Genomic DNA, 24,580 nt, shown 5'->3' with positions numbered 1-24,580 from the left:
CTGTGATATCCATAGTCTGTTTTACTAATCTAGAATGTGAAAGTTCCTTTTAAAGGAAGAAGACTGTAAATCTTGTCCTCACTTACATGCACTCTTACAATTTTAGTTCGTTCCAAAACAGTAGCACCTAATTCTTCTTTGTCAATGGCAGCCATGCAAAACTCTTAAAGGTACATGTGGCAAAACTCAGCTCTGAGTTTGATCTTAGGAGTTGCAGCGCTTAATAGCCAACAACTTGTATGTATAGGAAACAAGAACTTGATGTGGAGAAAGGCAGTGAACTTATTACTATAGAGAATAAGTGTTTTTAGAAATTGGGCAAGTTATATCTGCAGCTGTTCATTTTAATGCTTGAGCTTCAATGTCATTCTGCACAGCAGCAAGAGTTGCTTCTGAGGAACCAGCTTTATAATGTGGTCTTTTTCCTTTTAGGACCATGAACCCTGCACTGTTAAGCGTGTTACTGAGATTACAGAATCAAAATTTTGAAACATAGGAACAGATGTTCCAGATGCTGAACTTGTCTGTGTTCTGTTTGTACCAGCTCCTTATTATGCATTGTAATACATTCTTTAATGAAATTGTTACATAGAATGTTTTCTTTCTCGTTGTATAGAGTTAATAATGATTTGAAAAAGAGCAGTTTCTCCTTCCTTATTGTTCTGTTTGCCTTGCTTACAGTAAATTAAACAAACTTTCCAAATGAAATTGAGTATTTGTAGTATTTTCTGTATTTCCAGCCTCAACTCCCAGGTCTTGTATTAAAAGTAAATAGAGTGTTATCTCGGTTGTATGTGCTTCCCCTACATGCCTGAAATAGGACGTGAGAGCTGAGGCTGAAATACAGGAAATTGCTGTATTGCCTTCCCCCTTCACCAGGTTTCTCCAAGAGTTTAGAAGAAACTAACCAGAGGATTTTCATCTGGAAAGCAGACTTAGCAGCTTGAGGAAACAGGAGTGGAGGGTAGGGTTTGCTTTTCCATTTAAAATACAAAGTCATAGAATCCTAAGGAAAACATCTGCCTGTTGGGGCTTCAGGTAGGAATAATGTAGTCTCTGAAATGCTCTTTCCTACTACGTCTTTTCATACAAAATTAGACATAGTTATTTGAGTTGCAAATAACAGTGCTCAAAACCAGGGCCATGTTATGTTAGGCAGTGTATTAACACAAGGAAAACAGTTCCTGCTTTGAAGATTCTACCATCTGAATTCAAAGAGGAGTAGCCAAATAGGTATATGAATACCAAAACAGTGTAAGTCGAACAATATTTGGAGCTCAGTGTAGATGTCTGGTGTGGCTGGACTAATTCTCACACAGGTCTGTCAAACTGGGTGCTAAAGTTTGCCTTCAGCTGTAAAATCACTGTATATCACAGGCTTATGTAGGCCTGTATACTGTACCCTGAACTGCTGAGTATTAAATGTTCCTGACAGCACTGAGTATCCTTGAGAAATGAAGAAATGTTTGCCTCCTTTCCTTCCTCAGTCTTCCCCGCCTGGTTACTTAGCTGTTGCTTGCCACTCCAATAGCTTGCTTTGGCAGTAGCAGCCCAGCATGAGCAAGAAAGGGACCTTCAACAACACTTGGTAACCCCAGTGGGGTTTAACTTTTAATATCTCCTACTCTGCGCTTTTCTGTTGGAGAGGAAGGAGTTACAACAGTGTCACAGCCTTAATGAGTTCATGGTTTAGAAATACTGGATGTTTCATGTGAGAGATATCTATTAATAATAAATCAGTTATTAGTTTGCTATATAAAAACTGTATGTACTGTGCCTGTTTTCTACTAACCCTTTGTTAAGCAATTTACAACACTGTAAGATAAATGACTTTAAAATAGTCTATATATCCAGTTTTAATACTGGATTCACCCACCAAGAATAGGATTTGGCTTATTTTTATACGCCATTGTATCTTGCATCTATGGGCAAGGAAGTAAACCTAGAACTTAAATAGAATATTGAAGACACAGTACAGTTTAGAACCAGGAAGCAGATGTGAATGCATAAGTCTGGTTTCTGCAATTAATTTCCTATAAATTATTATTTGCCGCAATTTAATGAATCTCTTGGTAGCTTTGGGAACATAGAATGTAAACCAAAACAAAACCAGAAACCCTCCAAAAAAAACCCCAAGCATTTGTGGTATGGTTGCATATTTTCTTTGTAGCAACAATTTTTATAGCAATCTAGTGAAACTTTTTAAATTGAAAACTGATTGGTTGCTTTTTTTTAATATTATCTTGATCAGGAAATCTGATTCTGTATTCATAGAAGGAAACTTCTATCATTTCAGTGATACATGATCTGATAGAATAATATAACCTCTCCTACCTTGGCTCTGCTAAATTTTTATTTTAGGATTTGCCTACATGGATATCGAGATGAGCTAATAAAAATGTGAATCAAGTCTGCAGGATTTCCTGTACAATAGTATTGTGGCAGGTATTTTCCCAGCTGGGATCTTGGAGACTGAGAAACAGAGTGTGTGTCTCCCTGTGAGTATGTCTACACAGGGGTACTTAAAGATGAAAGCAATGATGTTTACCGTTACGGTACCTCAGAGTACCTCTGTGTGGATATGCCCCTGGAATAGGAAGTAGAGAACAATCATCTTTCAACTTGATGTATATTGAGGACTCAGGTTTCAACATACTAAAACACGAAGGTCCTTTTGTTACTGGGTTTTAGCTGATCACCAGCTCTAAAGTCAGGAAGTTTTCCTCCCTTGGTATAAGCTGGTGGAAGCAAGCTTGCTTGTGTTTGAGTTTTGTTGTGTATTTGAGTTTGTTATGTTAACAGACTACTAAATCCTCTATTCAGTCTCTTTGGGATACTCTTTACAGTAGCCAGAATGCTTGGTGCAGCGTATTACAACATTTATGATAAACACTGTTTCAGCAGCTGCCACTAGGAAATACATCCATGTTCCTACATTGCTGAAGTTACTTAAATTCCTGGAATTGACTTGAGATTTTCAAATGTTGACATGTTCAACAGTATTGCTTTTGGGGAAAAATGTACTGTATACACACAGGGAATTGATACTAATATACAAGACATCAATATTCCAAAAGCTAATATTCAATTTGCTGGTTTATATAATTTTTTTTAAAGAATGCAGCTTTACAGAAATGTGGGCAATTAAAATAAGTAGAACTAGAGTTAGGAGATGTGTTTAAAAGATGGACATTTTAGGAGTTCAGATGCAGCATGTAGTTTCCCAGGTTATTTAAAGAGGAAAAAAAATATTTTTTCTAGTTTAAAATGTTTAGTCAAGTCTTACTTGACAGTTTGTTTTGTTAAGATACTGCTTAGTTTACTAGAATTCCAATGAGATACATTTATGTTTTGTTAGGCAAAATAGTCTAGCATTTTTCACTGCTAGCTGTGTAAATTGACCATTGCTTCACGTAATTTTAGAATCGGTTTGACATGACTTCTAGTTCTTGAAATCAGGGACACCCATTCAACTTGGGGTAGTGAATAAACATCGAAACGTACAGCAAGAAGGATGATACCTGTGGCTTTGTTTGATCACAACTTTAATTCAGTTTATCTAACAACTGCCTGTGTATAACACCTTCAAGGTGTTTATCTTTCTTTTCTCTCCTGCTCTATGTATTAGAGGAGAGATGCTGTTAGCATGAAGAAAGTAACTCTGTCTCTTCAGTGTTAAGTCATAAAAACCCCTTGATGCTGCGTAGGATGATGCTGTTCCTTAGCCCAGAGGAGGGAGGACACCTTAAAGGAGTCATGGCTCCATTCTTTTCATCTGACCAAAAAACCATGTCCCCTCTGCTCCACACCCCAACCCATGTGTTTTGAAGTCGGGGCTGTTGAATTCTAGCAGCATCTGTGTCCTTCGTGCCTGCTGAGTATTTAATCTCTGATGCTTTCAGAAATGTCACTGGCTTCTGTATTTGTAAAGAAATAGACCTTTAGCTAAAACCTGCTAAATGTGTTACCTAGGAAGAAAAATGTTATTTTTAAAACATTCCTCATGATTTTATGCACAATTGGGAAGCTATTAAATGCTTCAGAAGTTGTTATATGTAAGGAAAAAAGTTGGAATAAACTAGAAATGGGTTATTTAGTCATGTGTAGCAAATGTCTGGCATAGATTCAGAAGGGCTTGGATCTTCCAAAATTCAGTTGTCTCTTTCTTCCAGGAAAGTGTCCTCTTCAGTATCCTAAGTAGCTACATGTTCAATTTTCCTTGACTTTTCTACACTTTTAGTAGAAGAGCTACCAAATCTACAAGAATTCCTTAGACAGGGCATTTAGAGAGCTGAAGTCCTCTGAGCTCTATAGAATAACAAAGACAAAAAAAACAAACTCCAAACTTCAGTATGTTTTTCACGCTTTCGTGAAGTACATTCTGTTGATATGAAAAAGGACATAAACACTGGAAGAAATCCCCTAGTATCTCGTAGTCAAACTCTTCCTTTTTTGAATTTTACATTGATTTTAAGTAAGCCAAGAATCTCATGTAAGGTTACCAAAGAACCTTTAGAAACTTTCTTTGTGCTCATTGGTGAAAACAAAAGCTGACTTCCAGAGAGCTGACTACTGGAGGGAGGAAATGCCTTGCTGAAAAGCTCCATACTTGGAGTAATGCTGTGTGAGAAACTCCTGACCAGTAGATTTTGAGACCTTGTGCAGTTCCATTTCATAGGTATGATGGAAATGGTTGTGCCTTGTGCTTTGGGACAAGAGACACTTAGGGACAGACTTGTATTTTGAGCGTGTTTCACATTTTTTTAGAGACTCAAAGGTAGACCAGAAGTGGTTGCAAATTCTTAAATAAATAGGTCTCACTGAGGAAAAGACTGTAATGTTCACTCTAAGGCTTTTTACCAGTGTATTGATTCCAGTGGTAGATCTTTCAGTAGTAGAAAAGGTTTTCAGAGAAGTAAAATCTTAAGTGAGAGAGAGTGCTTATTTATCTGCAAGGGCAGGGGTATTAGTTGGCTATAGAATAGAGGGCAGAGTACTGGTTGGGTTTACCTTTAGAGGAGCGTCTGCTCTCTTCTCTGGAAATGTGGTGGCTTTTACAAGTTCAGTTCTCCCATTTCCCAATCCCAAGGATTAGGTTTGAATTCTTTTCTGTGAGCAGATCTGCTTGCTTTTTGATGCTAAGAGAAGTAAACCTGGCCATCTAACTTGACCCCAAAGTATTCCCAGTGCATTTAAAATAAGAGGAAAGTTTGTTTGCCAGTTCCACTAACAGTGAAGGCAAGTTTTTAGTTTCTTGTAAAGTATTGTTAGTTATAGTACTTAGTCCTTTGAGAATGCTGGAGAAGAGGCATAGTGTCCTAGCAGTCTGAAATATCCAATAATTGATTTCATGGCAGCAAAATAAAAAAATATAATTTTCTGTTAACGTTTCATTATAGTGATGCTGGATGAAAAGTCACTGAATGAAAGTTGTAGTTTGTAGCAATGAACACTTAACATTCCATTAGATTTAACTTGAATGCTGAGCTACAGTTATTTTTCAGTTTGGTAAATTTAGATGATGTTCTGCATCTAAGCTAATCTAATTTCTCCTTTTTTTTTTTTTTAAGCAGGGTCCTCGGGAAGCTGTTATTTGGCTTGCTGTACACCATAAGCAAAAAGAAGCTGTAGAAGTCTTCTCCAGAGAGATTGCACCAGCTGGAACTGGCATGGGTAAATAGTCACATAATCTTCTAAGAATTTTAAAGTTACTCTTTTTTTTTTTCCTGTGATCATGACTAGCACCCAAAGGCTTAGTTGTGTTCAGTTTCATTGTGCTGTGTGCAGTGATATGGTAGTGTTTTAAGGATTTTTATTTGGTGCAGAAGTGGGACCTGCAGACATTAGCAAAATGATAAAGTGAAAGTTCTGGAAGTCCACCTTCTTGTTCCTTTGAGACTCTTTATCCTCCTGTTTCTGCTACTGTCCACTCCTGCCTTTTTCCCCTCTTCCTCATTTGTCATTGTTTTCCTACCCAAGGTTACACTGATATAATCAGTATCTTTAGTCTGTTTTACCATGTTATTAAAACTCAGTAATGCTTTTAGATCTCACTGGCAATCAACGTGAAGAATGTTACTCAGCTGGCAAAAATTTATCACAGTGTCCAGCTATAACACTGCAGTTTATGAAGAGCTGTGCTGTATATGAGGGTTTTGAAGGGTCTCTTCAGCAATTAGTTATCCATGTTACTGCAAAGGATTTTTATAGATACTACTGTACTTCTAACATGTGTAGCTGCTTATGTAGGTAATTACAAATTTCAGATATAATTCAAAAATCATAATACAATACTGCAGTGAGAATGCTAACGACCTGCATCTAATTCTTTATTCACAGTGTATATTGACTACTGAACTGAAATCCTGATCCTGCACTATTAAGTCTAACCTCAGATTAATCTGTATTTAACATTTGATTTTGTATGAATTTGTGGTATAGTGCAACTATTGCAAGATTTGTTTTTAACTGACCTGAAGTAAAGCAAAAATACCGGGATTTAATTATGCTGTCTTAGTTTTGAGTGTGTATTTTAAGTATTTGTGTAAGGGTCACCTAGTGTGAAATCACCTATGCTTCTATTGTTTACCAAATATTTTTTCAAAAAAAAACCCCTTCATGTTTGGTCTTTGTGTCATTGGATTCTCTTCAGTTTCTAGGAGGACTTACTGTTTGATTCTTTTGAGCAAACTCTTTTTTTCCTTCTGTTCTCTGTCACTTAAGTGGCACCACTGTATCCATCTCAATTGTGAGTAGTGCATTCATATGTTGTGAGTTGCTGTTTACATTATGGATACTTATCCCACTTTTATTATCCATTTAAAATCTGGACAGCCTATTTTGAGGACTAGGACTTAGATATTTTGTAATGGCTTCTATGTATCTCATGAAATAATATATCAAGGATTTATATAGCTCTTCAAAATTAAATTACATGAGCTTAACCAGAATGTAGCAAATGTAGAATCTTGATTAATGGGAGGGGTGGGGAGATGGTGCCTTGTGGTTAAGGAACTAATAAATATTTTATTTTCAGTGGATTCAAAATTGTATGAAAATATGCACATCCTGTGGTGTTGTCTTTACAGTGGTAGCAGACATACAGTTAATGTAGGGTGGAGTTTTTTAAAGTCTTGTGTTTATATATGCATGGTCATCCTTTTTTGTCCTTTTTTCCTACAAGAAAGAATATGATAATGTAGAACTAATCAGGAATATTCACCGAGATAATTTTTAAAGATTTTGCAATTCTGAAGGCTGGTTCGTAGGTCAGCATTTAGCATAGATGTAAGTTGCTTCTAAAGACTGTTTTTGCTAACGAATGAAAGATGGTATTTTCACAGTTGGACCAAACTGCCATTTCTGTAATTAGATGAGCATTCATAATTTAAGTAGTTTCTCCTTTTGTCATTATTCAAGTAGACCATGTAACATAACTGAAAGTAAAGATCTATACTAATTATTTTATATATGCATAGACAATGCCCTAGAAAATATTTTTTTGAAGGAAAGCTGGGTGGATTTTAAAACAATTACTTATTTGTAAGATCTGAAGCTAATGGACGTATACTTGTCTCTCCAGATTCTTAATCTGTACCTCTTCTTTCATAAAGCAACTGCTGTGTATATAAACCTTGACTGAAGTCTAAAAGTGCTAGGTTTATTAAGGTTTTGGTTTTTTCCGTTCACCCCTGTTCTTCACAGAATGAAAAAAGTCAAAAAATCTGCACTACCTGGGTTGGGTGGAATATGTCCAATATTGAAATTGAGTTACCAGAATATGTGAACATGTGTGTCTTAAGGTGGCTGGCAAGCTTTCAGGTCATGTTTTCAGGGCTCCTTGTGATGAAACAGATGTGTTCCTGTGTAGAATCAGGTTAGGCAGTCTGTGTGGATGATGGTGGGGTGCTAGTTCTGTTTCATAAAATAACAGCTTAAACTTTTTAGAACATCCTTCAGCATTTATTCTCAAAAAAAAAAATCTATTTCAATTCGTAGAACTGTTGCTAATGAGCAGCAGTGGGAAAGACCATATTTCTGGAATCATCTGGAGCATCTGGTGATAAATAGCACTTTTGCTTGCCAGGTACAGGACTGCAACAAGGTTTTTGGCCTCTGATGTAAATGACCAATGTCAAAGGGTATCAGAGCTGTTTACTGTCATGCTTCCGAGTGCTTGAACAACCACATAAATAGCCATTTTTTTTTAATTTGTTGAAGATATATTGAGACTGCTTCATACAATCACTTCTTTCAGTTGCTGTTGTGTAGTAGATTTCCATATTGCCTGCACAGATAACATGCAGAGAAGGGTCAGACTTGGGATCTAAATGTAGTATGCTACTTGTTGATGTGGAATACTTAAGGCAGTGGTTATGAAGAGTCTTTTTTTTTTTCTTCAGTGAGACTTGGCAAAAAAAATTAAAAATTGTGCAGTACTGCCAAACAATAATTAGTGGTGTACTAATAACTGAATCAGCTTAATGATGCTTGGTTTCTGACAGTGGTGTAGGTTGCCAGAACTTGCTGTGAGGAGCAGAACAAGGAATGTCCGCTGCTTAATTGTCTTAAAACAGGCAGTTCCATAGACAAGACTTAAATTAAAACTGTTGTCGGATAGATGTGTAAGCAATCTTGGGAACAGAAGCCAGAACAAAGATGATTGTCCTAGGTGAATTCTCTAAAACAGCACCTGATGTTCATTTCCCACCCCCTTCCCCTTGGCTTTTCCTCCTCTGTTTCACTGGGCCATTTTTGCTAATGATTACTATTCTCCAAAGCATAACAGCTTCAGCAAGAAGCAGAGTGTGCCCCATGGGAGTTTAGTCACTCTTATGGGAGGGACGGAGTGTCCACAGGCAGAGAAGAACTCTGAATTTAAACCTCCCATACCCTGAGTAAGTGCTTTGGGCAGTGAGCACCCGAGGTTCCTTTTTGTACAGTGCTGCACCACTTTCTCGCTGGGCATTGAGCGAAAATAGCTGAGGCTGCTGTCTCTTACGCGAATGGAGCATGCCTATCGGATGTGGCTTTGCACATCCCACGTGAGTCTGTGTGGTGTAACCTTGCGTGACTTTGTTCTGCCAAAATGGTGGCAGTTGTGGGGATGCAAACCAAGTGAGGTTTTAAGCATGTGTGGCTTTTCCTGATGAAAACACAGGCACTCTTTAAGCGACGAAGTCCTGTGTTTTAAGGATTGCCAGCTTGGTGATGTTCCCCTCAGCTCTCCTGTGTTAGTTCTCTTCCAGGAGAGGTAGTAACTATGAGAGTGACTGCAAATAACACTCTTTCTTACTTTGTATGTTATTTTAATGAAAAACTGAGGAAAAGCAGGAAAAACTATAAATCCTTCATAACCAGCAGCAAGGAGAATGAAGGAGTTGTTGACTTACAGGTTGATGTCACCTGAACTGAAACATTTCATTCTGTTATTTTTTTTGGACATTTGGAGAGTGACCTTTAAGAAACAAAGAACCTGTTTGGCCTGTACCAGACAAAAAGGAAGAAAGAAAAAAAGGAAAAGTTTTTTTTCTTCCGCTTGGATTGTATCTAGTGATTGTGAAGTACTATTTTTAACTATATTCTTCTTTCACCTCAATAGCAGTTTGTGTATGTTACCCTAAGTGGTGCTTAGGGACATGGTTTAGGCAGTACTAGGTTAACAGTTTGACTTGATGATCTTGAAGGTCTTTTCCAACCAAAATGATTCTGTGATTCTAAATACACAAATCCCTAAACATTTAAGGGAACATTAAGACAGTTATACAGACAATGATTTTCATATATAGCACCTTTAATCCAAGAATCTTTAGCAAGCTGTGTAAACACCATTGACTATGCTTTCTAATGTCTAGTAACATTGGAAAGTATTCCATCTACTGTACAGATGTTTCTGGAGATAGTGTAAGGAGGCATAACCACAAAAGAATTTGAATCGGAGTCCTTGGTTCTGCTTTCCCTGTAAGAAGTGCTAGAGAGGGACTCAGCAATATTGCTGGCTGGCTAAAATTTAGGAATGGGGAGTAGAGGGAAAAAAGGATAGAGAAAGGAGATCTGACAGTTCAGAATGAGGGTGGGGAGTCCTAAGAGCTCCTGCTCTGGTCCATGGGATTTTCCAGTACTCATACCTGAGAGGGAGGCAGCACTGAACCTAGGCTTTTAGATTTATCTCTGCTTATCAGCCTCATCTTTTGAGACAAAATCCAAGAGCACTGTCACTCTTGGTCTTTTGTCAGGTTGTTTCAGCCTGCTAGTCACTACTTGTGGAGCCCTGAGCTAGATTTGGTAGGCAGTTTTATTTTTGTAAATAGTATCGTGATATGAGAATTATAAATTGTAGATAAGACGTATTAATTTCTTTAATAGCCAGTACTAAAAGCCTAGTTTTGATGGCTTTCACTTAGCTCAAAAGTTTTTGACTCAAGTGATTTGAATTTAGTCTATTTCCCTGATAAACTTTGAGGGAATTTTCAGTTATGGTTTTTCAGACTTTGCAGGGAACAGTAAGATGAGAAGAAATTCTTTTTCTTCCTGTGATTAAAAAGCATATTACAACAGAGATTTAAAACTTAGTGTGTTATGTCTTGAGTGTCAGAGATGTGCTTTTTAGCTCTTCTAGTGAATGTAAAGTCTTAATGTCAGTATTTTTTAATGTTTTACTCATTTTGCAGCTTTGACTATTTCAAAACATTTTTAGATATATGTTTTTTGTGTATTGGTATATATAAAGGATAATAAAATTTAGGCCTCAAAAGGAGACCATTGTATAATTTCTGATTAATTTGAGTGCTGATTTCCCCTACCACCACCCCATCTTTACTTCTGAAAAATCAGTAGAAAGCCAACCACCTCAAGGTGTGCTGATTTGAAATTCCCTATTTCTTATGAAATCCCATCCTCTGTCAGAAAGAAAAGATAAAGGGATGCTACCTAAATGTTGGAGTGGACTGAAGCATATATGTGTTTGTGTTCTGCGATATAGACAAGGAGTTAGACCTGCAAGAGAAGTTTGGGAAGGTGGCGTCTTTTAAAAAGCTTCCATAATCAAGAGTGAAAGACAGATTTTCATAGCTATTCCCTAATGCTTTTTTTCTAATGCTTTTTAGATTCCCATTGGTTTTTGTTGAAGACCAGTGGAGTACATGAGTGTACTTGCACAGAAATTTTCTGAAGTATTATTAAAATTGCAGATGAGATTCTTAAGCCCAGAGAAGAATTTGAAGCTACTGCATATAGACTTGCCATACATTAGAGGGTGATTTGTTCTTTATTTTCTGTTTGGAATGGCAGGCATTTACTCTAAACTTCTTCTGTTGAGCATGGTATTTAATTTGCCTGTTCAAAATCAGTTTTCATTTGTATTATGCTCTTCTGATGGGCTTAAAGGGATAAAAGCTATTTAAAAAACCACACCTAATCCAATCTTTTTATCTCTTTTTACAGTTAACACCCAAGTTTGTTAAACTTTCACTTGGTAACAGTATGCTTTCAGTTTATTTCTCAATACTTTGAAGGTTGATAATAGCCAGATTTTTTTCACAGCAATTAGCAAGTTAGTTTGGTTTTGTGCATGTATGGTCTCCTGAAAAAAAAAATAAAAACTTTGAATGTGTCTTTAATGTTCAGTCTTAATAGCAGGGTCTTCAGAGCTATTTTCCTGTTCTATAAAGTGAGCTTTTCTACACGGCAGTGAAGAATCCTAGACACAGAGACTCAGACTTTTAAATCTGTAGTAGCCTGTCTGTAGACATTCACCCTGACTTCATAAAAGCTAGCAATCACAGACCAGGTTTGTACTACTCAGTGAAAATGTCTTCAATATATACAGTCCAGTAAGCCAATGTTTAGCATTTAAATACACTGCATCAACACAAATTATTTATTTTGTCGTCTTAATTTCAGATAGTTTATTCTGAATAAAATACAGTGTAGAAGAGGCTCAAGAAGAGCTTTGCTGTGGGAAACTGACATTTATAGTTTAATAGGGGTTCAGTAGCTAAGAAATGTTTTACTAATAGCTGAAATCATGTGCTGACCCTTATTTCACATTAAAATGACCGGAGTTTGACACTAAGATGACAGCTGGTTAATAGCACTTGAGATTTTAAAGTGCTTGAGTACATGTAAATATTATGACTGATCTCCTAAGCGTGTTGGAAGATACTTCCAGAAATGCCCTTGTTCTAACAGTTTACTGCAGTCCCCATTTTTTTGAGAATAATACTGCAGAAGACAGTTTATCTGCTGTATTCAGAGGACATAGATAGAATAACTAAGATTGTATAATTGACCCCATAAACAAAGATTGTATGTATTTTTGTGCTTCTACTCAACTGTATTGTAAGAATGGTTGAGTATAAAACCTTGGATTTCAGAGTTGTCTGGTTTGATCACCTAAAAAATAATGCTTGAGGAATAGATGTCTTTTGATACTGTATTGGGTTTGCGTGGCAGGGTTTTGGTAGCGGGGGGGCTACAGGGGTGGCTTCTGTGAGAAGCTGCTAGAAGCTCCCCGTGTCTGACAGAGACAATGCCAGCCAGCTCTAAGACGGACCCGCCGCTGGCCAAGGCCAAGCCAATCAGCGCCTCTGTGATAACTTATTTAAGAAGAAGAAAAACACTTAGAGGGGGAGAGCTTTTGCAGCCGGAGAGAGGAGTGAGAAGATGTAAGAAACTCTGCAAACACCAAGGTCAGTGCAGAAGGAGGGGCAGGAGGTGCTCCAGGCGCCGGAGCAGAGATCCCCCTGCAGCCCGTGGTGAAGGCCATGGTGAAGCAGGCTGTCCCCCTGCAGCCCATGGAGGAAGGATGAGGGGGTGTAGAGATTCCACCTGCAGCCCGTGGAGGACCCCACGCCGGAGCAGGTGGAGGCACCTGAAGGAGGCTGTGGCCCGTGGGAAGCCCACGCTGGAGCAAGTTCCTGGCAGGACCTGTGGACCCGTGAAGAGGGGAGCCCACGCCAGGGCAGGTTTGCTGGCAGGACTTGTGACCCCGTGGGGGACCCCATGCTGGAGCAGTTTGCTCCTGAAGGTCTGCACCCTGTGAGAGGGACTCCATGCTGGAGCAGGGGAACGATGAGAGGAGTCCTCCCCCTGAGGATGAAGAAGCGGCAGAAACACCGTGAGATGAACTGACCGTAACCCCCATTCCCCGTCCCCCTGTGCCGCTGAGGGGGGGAAGGTTGAAGCCGGGAGTGAAGTTGAGCCCAGGAAGATGGGAGGGGTGGGGGGAGGTGTTTTAAGAGTTGATTTTATTTTCTCATTCCTCTACTCTGTTTTGCCTAGTAATAAATTAGATGAATTCCCTCTCTAAGTTCGGTCTGTTTTGCTCGTGACGATGATTAGTGAGTGATCTCTCCCTGTCCTTATCTTGACCCACAAGCATTTTGTTATACCTTTTCTCCCCTGTTTGGTGAATGAGGGGAGTGAGAGAGCGGCTCTGGTGGGCACCTGGCCTTCAGCCAGGGTCAACCCACCACAGATATGTTTATATATAAATATATATATAATTCCTTAGAATATGGAGTAAATAGATTAATAACCTTTTGGTTGAGCTAGTTCAGTCACCGGAAATGTGTGGGACAAACCATCTAGGGTCAAATGCTGTAAGTTAGTGAGCAAGAGACATCATTGTATTTTGGAACTCAGTGAAGTTTCAAAGAGTCACCTGTTGGCTTTAAAGTACTTAAAGCTTTTTTTTTTTTAGATTTCTACTACTCAGAGCATTTTCATGCTTTTCAACTCCAAAACATTTTACAAAATGTTTCATGCAGTCTAGCATCTTTCTTTCATATATTGCATAACCTTTTATGCTGTTGAAAAATATACAAATTTGTATATATACACAGAAATATTTATTTTTGGCAGAAGTAGATTAAAGAATAAGAAGTAATAAGCCAAAATTGGGTGTGGCCATTAAAGTAGGATTTGAATAGGATAGAGGAACTAATAAGGAGGCAAAACATGAGGCTTTCCTCCCATCAGAGAATCTAGAGGGGAATTATGAGAGCTGGACAGAATGAAGCTTGTTTTGCTGGGAATTTGCATCTTGTATGTTAATTGCACATTCCAACCGGAGCTTTTTCTGCCATGGGCCATTTTACAGGGTGCCATAGCTATGGCATAGATTATAATGCAGTAGAACGTGGTGGTTCTGCATATTGAAATAGTGCTTGTTTGGGCTGATTTTAAGCATTCTTTTTGCCAGGGCTGGTTTTCAGTGGATCTACTCCCTGAAATGCTTGTGTAAACACCAGAGCTGGTGCAGGAGAGGAGAGAAGAATGAATGACAATGGATGAGGAGGGGGGAGCTGACAGCCCCGACAGAGAGCAACATTGGTTTTCCCAGTACTCTTGTTTGCCTGCTACCAATATTCATGAAATTTATCAGAAAGTTGTTGTCTTTTCCAGCATATCATATATGAGCTTTAAAAGTATTGGTATTTGCAAGTCCGTCCTCATCTGAGTTCTGTAGAGACAGAACATACATGGAGGATCAGAAATGGTGGAACTGCTGTGTCAAGGAGTGTATCTTGAGTGGACTTCACCTCGTATTATCTACATGCACATCTGTCGCTACACTGCTGCCAGATCACAGGGTGGTGGTGGTTGTAGGGTATTAGCGTGCTTTGATATTCTTGAGATTCCTCTCCATCCTTCAGATTTGGGTGAAATTTGCCATTGGACCAAAAATTTGGGGTCTTGCAGGTGTGCTGGAAGAATCATGAGCACAAAGGGAAAAAAATCTGGCAAATATAAATATACATACATGTATGCACAGAGGATGATAACTTGTTTTTTCTAAAGTAATTGGGCTGAAAATGGGTAAGATTGAAGGTAGGCTAGAGGGAAGAGTCATAAAATGAACAGACAGATTAAGACTGTGTGAAGAATTGTGCAGATTAACTAAAGCAAAGCACTTGCTAAATAATAGATTATTTTCTAAAGTCAATGTAGACTCAAATCTTTAAGCATAGAATCCAAAAGAAGGGTCCTGTATCAGTACCTAGTCACCTAGAAAGAAGTAAATTTAGTGGTCTTAGTGCCTGACACTTCTCCAGTCATGCCATATATTTGGGAGTTAATGAAATCAGTGGAATTCAAGCAGTGTAATCGCCAGTACTGACTCATGGCTTTTAAATGCCCAGTCACCTGGAGAATTTGTGGTTATCAAGCTAGGTCCTCAGGCACTGTGAGGGAAAATGTTCTCGGAAGTGATGGGCTTTTGGATCATATACACTTAAAGCAAAACAAATAGGATATTCAGTATGATGATTACACCAGACAAATACTGTACCTACAGACAAACATGAACAGAATATAAATAGATTGAAAGAAAGGACTCCAACTTAAGGCATTCAGCTCATTTTGCAGTGCATCAGTTTGGTGCTGTTCTGAGGCACAGAAGCTGGCAGATGGTGGTGGCGAGTCATTCATCAACTAGTGGTGAAGCAACTTGTCCAAGAGGGTGACTGGAGGCAGATAGGATGACGCTGTGCTTAGTGATACTTTATCTGCCTTGAGGAACTAATGAATGCAGCTCTGATTGCAAAAAGTTGTCACGTAGAGTTTCTGGGAAAAGATCAACAGCTTCAATTTAACTGATAAGATTATCAACTCGATACTGCAGCCTGATTGATACTCTCTGCAAGTATGACAAATTATTAATGTAATTATAGATAAAGACATCTTCTTCCAGAAAGGAGGGAGGGAGAGCATCTGCACAAATATTTAAGCAAGCAATGTAAAGTAAGCATAAAATACAGTATAAGTAGATCTCTTTAAAGAAAGTGTCTTGGGGCAACAGTTGATCTAAGGACATCACAATTAACTTAGCAGAAGTAGGTCTGGCCACAGTGACAAACGCACTGTTGCCCATTTGTGCTTCACCTTTCATTGCAGCCTTTCAGTTTTACTGGAGAAGTGTAATGGGGATCTGAGCCCTGGGTTGAGGTGAGGTGTTGGGCTCTAGTGCTGTTTACACAAATAACAAATCACTGATGATAAGCCATAATTTAAGATTTGCTTCATCTTCTCTGCCTGATGTCTAAATAGGAATTGCATATAGATAAAATTAAATTGTACTTACAAGTACTCACATCTTACATTAACATAAACAATGAATTGGATAATCTTAAGATAGAAACTAATAACGTTGCAGCTGGGATATTGGTGCATACTCTGCTCTGCAATTGCATTTATGTGCAGGGGTAGCAGTAGTATCTCCAGAGGCAGAGCTGCTGTTACAGTAGCTTGTGCTGGAGAACTTTGCAAGACTAGTAATAGCAAGCAGCGGTAGAAGGCTGTGATAGCCTTGAGGTGTGAGCAGTGGTTGCTCTTAGATGGTTTGTTTTCTTGTCAGTGTTTAGAGAACTCCTTTGTTGTAGGAGCCAAGTTCCATTGTGTGAGAGCAAGCAAGTGAAGAGGTTTCTCTGAGAGCTTTCAGGAAGTTGAAACTGATGTCAGAGCAAAATCTGGTATCCTTAATGAGCAGTTCAGCTGCCTAGCAGGAAGTGAGCCATGTGACAATCCACAGATAATTTAAATTAACTTTATGAACCTATATTTTCAACATGAGCATCCTCTCCCAACAACCTAAATAAACAAACTAGGCGTATAATTCAGTAAAATAACTGCAGTTGGTTTTAATGTTGAATGGCAATTTTCTGCTTGAAGGAGTGCATGGGTAATATGTCTAGGGCTGAATCTTCACTGGATGATTTAAAATTGTGTAACCCTAATGTAAGGGATTCTTTCACATTCTGTCCACTACCACAGTTTTTTTGCAGCAGAACTTACTGAGTAGGGAGGTGGTTATTCATGGCAATTTTATTTTTTTTTCATTGAAGGCATTCTTTTTTTTTTCTGTACTAAAAAATATCATAGGCTTTTTTGGAGGAAGAGGTGTAGTTAATACACCCCTAATCCCTTCCAGTTGTTCTCAACTGTAACACCTTATAAACGCTGCTGTGTCTTGAGGCTGGTTGGGTTTGTTTTTTCAGCCTCTGGCTAAAAGTATAGTCAGTGAAGTCTGTTAATCTTGTGAATTAGTTATATTGTGCAAGTAGCACATTACATTCTTAACTAGCACACTGGCCAAGCTGGCAGAGTGATTATGGACTAGCCTTAGGCAAAAGACTTCTTCCATAACTTCAGGTTTATTTACTGTAGTTATCATCCCTGAATCAGTCATTCAAATATGCGCTGAGTTTTAGTTTTGTTGATTCCAAATGTGCCTCTGATTATAGAGCAGTGTGATCAAGATAAGGACTACATAACAGCACTCCTCTTCAAAAACTTCATTAAAACACCTTGGTAACCACTAGTCCAGGGAAATCACTTTCGGTGAACGCAAATATGGCAAGACTCTAATCTGTGCTATGTTGTACTATTTGTGCCGCTATGGTGTGCGTCCACATGAGCAAGGCACCGAATGTGAGCTATAATAGCCTGCTGAGGGGTAGAAGTCATCAGTGTGAGCCTAGTACCACAACAGCATGGTTAAATGGCTTTTAATCTGTTTGGAGGACAAACAGAGAATTCACACCCAGAGGAAGCACGAAGCCCACTTTAGCCAGGATTGATTTGAGTAAATATACCATGTGGGCAGCTTTCCACAGCATTTGTTGTTAAAGGACTGCTTAACACACTTGTTAATTCCTAGACTGATTCAATGTGTGCACTTTACTGGTTTTTTCCCCTGCAATACTCTGTGGAGCTCTGATGTACTGTGTATGCATGCTATCCATGCCGAAAAGAAGAGTGAAAAGCTACGCTCGGGATGAGGAAAGCAGAACTGTTTCTTGCAGTAATACGAAGCTGGTTGGATGGGTTTAATGGCAGTAATACCTGGCAACCTGATACTGAGAATAAACAAGAGTCTAAGCACTACTGCAAATCTGGGATCAGGCTAGTGACTTAAGCCAATATGTTACCTATGTATCAGAGAGAGAATGGGATCTGCAGTACCCAGCACCTTAAAGCGAAGTTAGCCAGTGAAAATGCTAAAGAGAAAGATGCAAGTCAATTTGAAACAGTTAATCTAATAAGAAAAGTCATATTAAGCAAGTATTAAAACAAACTGTAGTTCAGGTCAGACTTGTTTTTCTGCTCTCTCTAAAAATAAATAAAACAGCAACAGAAAACCCAAACCTAAGTTCTTTTTCTATCAAATGTATTGCCTGACTGACATTGGTTTATAAAATATTTGGAGGAAGAAGCTAAAGATTTAGTTTATACTTTGCATGTTTTGAAACATTCATTATTTTCTTAAAAGTCAGAGTACCTTTTACATGTTTTACCTTTTTAACTGTTGTATAAAATGTTCAGTTTTATTCATTTACAAGAACATATGTAATTTGCTAGATATTTTTTCCTATTTAATAAATGTGCATTATAGGAATGATCCAAGTTATGGTAAGCTATGAGCTCTGGTGTTTTGAAGATGGCTTTAATAGTTCTTTTGTGAATTTTAATTTCCATTTCCAGCACCCGGCCTCACTGGAATTGTTGGAGGGCGCCCCAGAGTGTAAGTTAACTCCTGATCATTAACTTGCCGTAATGTTAGTACTCCTACCACTCACCATCATGAGCTTCCCCACCTTGAAAGAGTAACCACAGAAGCAACTAAAGTCTTTCCATTGCACACTATGCTTAATAACTGATAACAGGCTAATAGTGAGTGCTACAGATACATATGTAAATAGTAAAATTCTTTATTGGGTTATTGAATGAGTTACATAAGTCACTGATCAGCTCGCAATGACATGTTTGCTTGATGACCTGTAGGGAGAACTTTAAATGTGACTTTATGGCAGGGCAGTAGCTCAAGCATGTGCCAATACATGCAGATTTCTGGACCAGATTTCTCTTGTACCCATTAGTTTGGAATATGGGCACAGCAAATTTATGTCTGTACCAGCCCACCTCATCTAGAAATATAAGGTCAAATGTCCCAGAACATCCCACAAAATGTTAGCGTGAACCAATTACATGAGCAAGTGGAACAGAATAATACTGAGAGTAGAAGAAAAAAAAAAGAAAATCCCAGTCTGATTCAGTATTTTTCTAGATATGGCTAAAATCTGCTGCTGATTTAAATGCCCACCTTTCCATACTTTTTCATGAGAGCATCTAAAACTTTCCTGTCCCGAAGCAAATAGTTTGATATGTCTGTCTTGCACATGGAGATGGGGGAAAAAATTGTCAATCTATTTCAGCTAGCTCAGTGTAACTAGCCTAGGTATCAGACTTCAATGTCATCGAGTGCATCCTTTGTCAAGAAAATATTTTCAGTATCTTTGGCTACTCCTCCTACAAAATTCTTGGGGGGGGGGGGGTGCTTGGTTTTTTTTTTAAACAAAGTCTTACTTTCTTAATAATGAAATTCAAGGAATTTCTACACTTCTCAAGCTTTCCAAAATTGTTTGGAAAACCATCGCTAATCACGGCTAAATAGCTGTTAATTTCCCAAGTGTTTGTCTGATGTATAAATAGTCTAAAGATGTATGATCTGACATTTTCTTTAATTTCTGGTTAAATGCATTTATGCTTGTTGTTTTGTGTGTCTAGGTCTCCAGTTTTGAAGCCATTTTTCTTCCATTATCCCAAAAGCAATGTTCAGGTAAGACTTACAGCTTAAAGCCTGTTCTGTTCTCTTTGAAGTAATTTGAAAAACTCTGCTGACTCTGGCAGTTTTTCAGTGACTTTGAATCCTAAAACTGCAAAGTATTCTGGTAATTTTGATTAAAAAATATTTTCCCGGAGACTAATGTTATTAACACAGAATGTTTTACAACAGCTGAACTTACTAACCTTGCATTTTAATTGCTGTGAATTTTGAAATATCTTGCATCAAAAGTGAACTTCTCTTTTCAGGTTCCTAAAATTGTAGGTTTGAATCATTTTTACTGCATTTGCAAAGAGCGCTTATGAAAATTATATATTTTTTTGAAAGTTAAAGGTTCCTTTTTAAAGAGGAGGCAATTGGGTGTTCAGAGAGTTGAACGTTCATCTTGTGAGCCTGGACACATCTTCTGTCTGGTTTTTTGGGGGTCTGCATTTTGTATATACTACTGGAAAAAGTATTAAAATCGGTGAATTTCCTCTGATTGACACAGGTTTTACCTTAACACAGTTGGGCCTTTTCCTTCCAAATACCCTGTCTATAAAAATAGGTGTAGTAATTTCTGCTCTTGCCTATATTGCAAAACCTGTAAAATAATGAAAGCCTGTGTGACTATTGTGATGAGTGTCATGGAGGAGCCTGTGAGATCTATCTTTGTGGCTCTAGTCAGTTGGTAACAGTAGTTTCTTTCAGTCTGAGAAGTGATGGCTCAGATGACTAGGCAGCCCTAGGTGAGAAATCAGTGTAAGATGAAACGCTGAGCTAGAGCCCTACTTCCTGTCTGTTAGGCGTATACCTCTGTGTAGATTGACGTCTTCAAGATAAACTTGAAGAAACTGGTTTTACTGAAAACAAAATGTTTGGATTTGTAAATGTTGGTCTCGGCTTTTTGAATGCCATCAGATACTTAATTCATCCTTTGGAGACTGCAGACAAAATGGCAGATAGGCCCTTCTTTTTCCAAGGCCTTTACCTGACTTTTAGCTATTGCATGTATCTCATGCCAAGGCATCTTGACAATGATGCTTCTCACTTGGTAAGAACTTTCTCACTCGTTCGCCATCAAGAAAGGGGCCAAAGGCCAGAACATTGGTCTGTGTTAGAGCACAGGCACTGTGACAGGCTTCTGCTGAGGGTGGTGAAGGGAAGCCTCAGGAGCACTGGTGGCAAGTGAAAGGGAGGGGGGAGAGAAAAAACACAGCCAACCAAAACCCCAATTGATTAAAAAAACAACACTCTGTAACACAACTATTAGTAAACAATTTAAGTGTTCTAATCCTTTCAGAAAAGGACTGTTTCATTTTAATGTTTTTTAACATGCATACAGTGCTTAGCATAAATAAGCCCAAATGTTACATTTGTCTTTGAGTAGTACTCTGCATTAGTGGGAAACAACTTAAGGCTCATTTTACAGAGGAGATGCTATTTAGTTATTAAAACAAAGTTTATAAACTCTGCATAGTGGAAAACCATTTAAAAATCTCCCACCTTTCTTGATATTTAAAGAAGTTCAAGTACTTATTGTCACTTAAATTTTCCTTTGTACAAATGACTTGTCTTTGCCAAGTGTAATGTGAAATGATTATGGAAGTTTAGGCTAGCACTGTTCTGTTCATCAAATTAAATGTAAACTTACTAATGAGCACTGTGTTCCAGACTTGGTAAAATGCTTGTGAGATTAAATAGTAAACTAATTTAGCAGGGAAAGCAAGCAGTGTCTCATCTACTCTTTTCCATACAGAAAACCAAAATCCTTGCTCTAGGTAGCTAATCTGATGAATGCACTGATACGCTATTAACAAAATGCCACGTGACCCATCACTGTTGTACTGCAGTAATATTAAAGGTTATGTAAAAGCGTGGTGTAACTGATTCAAGTCCTTGATTCAAAGTTTTAGCCCTGTATTAACAACAGTGGTCTAGCTGGAGATTAGAGAGTAAGAAAGGTAGGAATTAACTGCTTTTCTAGATTGGAAGTTCAGTTACAAAGGGCCTAGTTGCTCTGGTGCAGCATTTGACCTAAAACAAAACAAAAAACAAACCTCCATAAGGAGATTTTCAGAAATGTTAACATTGCCACAGTGGGTTCTTTTGTTTTGTGTTCAATAACACCTTTCTGGCTGTCAGTTTGGATTCAGTATCTCATTTGTTGTTTCCACTGCTCTTATGCAATTGTCCTGATTTTATCATAGATCACCAGTGGGTTTACAGTGCAAACAGTAGTTACTTTCCATGTATGCTTTTCCATGTTTAAAAAGTAACCTAAAACTTTCCCTAGGGAGAAAAAATTCTAGCAAACCTACTGAAGGCAAGAACAGCTTTTCTGAAATGTTTTTATTTTTTTAATCTTCCTCTTGCATAAGCATTGGAGGCCTTTGTCACTATTAGCTATTCTCTAAGAACAGTCTTAGAGGGCAAAGATAAATAGAATTATCTTGTATTTGCTGACAACTGAGCCTTGTAACTGCTGCAGCTCAGTTGTGTATTGTTTTGTTGTGGCAGTGTAACCTGGTTGTATGTCTGAGCCTGTAGTAGTGGGAGTCCTCCAATACAGATGAAATAGATGCAGTTAATTTTTCGACATGATTGTGCTCTATGATTTAACTAGAGAAACCTTTGCTTACATCTTAAGTGAATAGCCCAATCAGCTAATGAAATAGCAGACTTGACTATGTATTTTTTCAGATTTCTTTGGTGGTGGGTGTAGAGATAGTTCATCATACAAGATGAACAGCATGGCACTTTTTATTTCATATTTTCATCTCAGCATAAACTCAAAATATCTGGTATTAACTTTTTTATAGGTTGCTTTCACAAAATTTATCTAAAGATGAATTTAGGATCTAAAGAGAAGCTTGTCATTAATACAGACAGTGACATTAAGAAAAGGGGGTTATACCATGGAAGAGCTGGAAGCTTTCAGGTTTCGAGATCCAACTGTCAAGAGTGGTGACACAGGATTCCACGTAATGCTGCTGTATATAGGGGGGGATGGAAAGAGAGATTTGTCTTCCTTTAAAACATGCCCAACTAGGTAGAGCATTTCTTTGATTTTTATACTTTTTTTCCCTTACATGAAGATTTTTTTTTTAGATGTATAATGGATCATTATTGTTGTTGTGACTATTAAAAAAGGAGGGACAGAACCTTATCTGTAAAACTGTTACTGAAAATGTGCCAGATCAATACTTACTTAGAAATATGCTTTATTCACATGTTGCACTGGATTTCTAATTTGATGGTTTGAAAATGGGTCTTTTTTTTTTCCAGATTAACCTATTTTTAAATGGGCAGCATGTTGAGTCATTTGAGGAGGATCTTACATTTACATCAGATGAGGTGGTTTCATTTGATCCACCTAAGATTAGCAGTGAATTGAAAGGTATGCTCATGTTTTTATTTGTGAATGTATCATTTGCTGTCTTTTGTCCCGGAAAATCATGTACTAGATTTTGTCTGTGAAATATATTTTACCTCGTTACACTATATATTTTTAAGTCTGTTGCAAAACACTTAAGCTACTTTTCTTGGAAAGAAGGAGGTTAGTGTCACACAGTATAAAATGTGTTTGAGACTATAACAAGTATGTAAGTAAACTGTTACTCAACCTAAGTCTTAAACACAACTGAAGACAGTTGAATGCTGGCTTGAAATTGAAACATGGTTTCAAAGTATACTGCAATCTTACTTTGTTAATCCTGGAAATTGTTGGGTTTATCTTTCATCAAAATAGCTGTGTTCAGAATGGAGGACAGACTTACAGAATGCTACTTAGCATTTAGATAACTAAAGTTTGGCCCTATTCCATATGGCAGCCTTCACAAAATGAACAAGAATTGGCTCAGCCTTGAACTGGTGACTCTTTAAAGAGAACAAACTAGGCTAATGATCCAGCATGATCATTCCTGTGTTGCTGTTAAGATTTGTCTAACCAATTCTCTGAAGAAAGGAAAGAAGAAACTTGAGAAGGGCAAACTGGTGAGCTGAATGGAGCAGGTCAGGATGTCTGCAATGAAAAGGAAGTGTTGAGTGTTGTTCATACAAACTAGGTACTACGTTACGGATTATTGAAAGTGCTAGACACTTGAAGATTTTTATGTTCTTTCTAATGGGAGAACTATATACAGTATTTCTTAATGTATAGCACAATTCATAATTCCCTTGTGGTCCAGAGTCTTTATTACCTTATTCCTGCTCACCAGAGAAATGAGAGGAATTAATTTAAAGCTGTGGATAGAAATTTTCAAATCTAAATCAGGTGACTGTACCTAAAGATTACTTGTTAGAAATATTTCTAAAAATAATACTAATGCTGAAAGAGTAATTTGGGTATTTAAGTCTGTGTATACTCAAAAAATTAATGCCATGAAGGCACCAATACATTAAGATTTATTCTGGATTCCAGATATAGGTGAGTAGTATTTATCAAAACTGGTAATGGAATAGTGTAATGACTAATTATAAGTTAGTATGGAATGTTCTGTCTCAGTAGAGAAATTTTAAAATACAGATATGACTTTTACCGTTTGGAAGTCACTGATACTGGATGCCATGCATGAATTCATTTTCCCCGTCTATTCAAACATCTCTTCAATGCAATGATTCATGTGTGGCACAGAAACAAGACAAACTCTTAAGTAAGTTTTCAGCTCTTATGTCTGTTGCAAATCTAATGTTGCACCAGAATCTGATATCTGGGAGTTCCCAGGAGGGCAGTGGGGGATTTGCACCATTGAACTGGGCGAGTTAAGGAATAGGAAGTCATTGTTCCATTTAATAAAGGGGTTAGCAAAGGTCCTGGTATCTTTTTCAAGGTGACTAAAATGCTAAATATTGGAGAAACAAAAAGCTATTACGCTTCTCATTGCTGCTTTATTAGAGAAAACATTCTGAGGTGCCTGACATCAGTTAGCATTTAAGTACGGAATTCTTCAGGCTTTATTCAGGCAAAAAAGCCAC

The 24,580-nt window shown here is 37.9% G+C and overlaps 1 protein-coding gene across 5 annotated transcripts in view; it reads left to right on the top strand.

The window, feature by feature from the left end:
• The window catches only part of LOC129205689 (uncharacterized), a 66,398-nt gene that overhangs the window by 28,135 nt on the left and 13,683 nt on the right, over positions 1-24,580 (top strand). For 2 of the 5 annotated variants that reach the window (XR_008576821.1, XM_054823679.1), the window contains exons 13-16: positions 5,571-5,673; positions 18,484-18,523; positions 19,567-19,618; positions 22,892-23,003. Coding sequence is in view for 4 of the 5 variants with exons in the window: in XM_054823679.1 (XP_054679654.1) it covers positions 5,571-5,673; positions 18,484-18,523; positions 19,567-19,618; positions 22,892-23,003 (307 nt within the window). In the remaining variant the exon portion in view is untranslated. Of the gene's footprint in view, positions 1-5,570; positions 5,674-6,047; positions 12,529-18,483; positions 18,524-19,566; positions 19,619-22,891; positions 23,004-24,580 lie in introns of those variants that run through there. The other 3 variants (XM_054823680.1, XM_054823681.1, XM_054823682.1) reach the window with 3 other exon arrangements.

The sequence above is a fragment of the Grus americana genome, chromosome 4 (genome assembly GCF_028858705.1).
Source record: "Grus americana isolate bGruAme1 chromosome 4, bGruAme1.mat, whole genome shotgun sequence".
Taxonomy (NCBI): Eukaryota; Metazoa; Chordata; class Aves; order Gruiformes; family Gruidae; genus Grus; species Grus americana.
The sequence above is the reverse complement of the archived record's forward strand: the minus strand, read 5'-3'. Positions and strand labels throughout refer to the sequence as shown.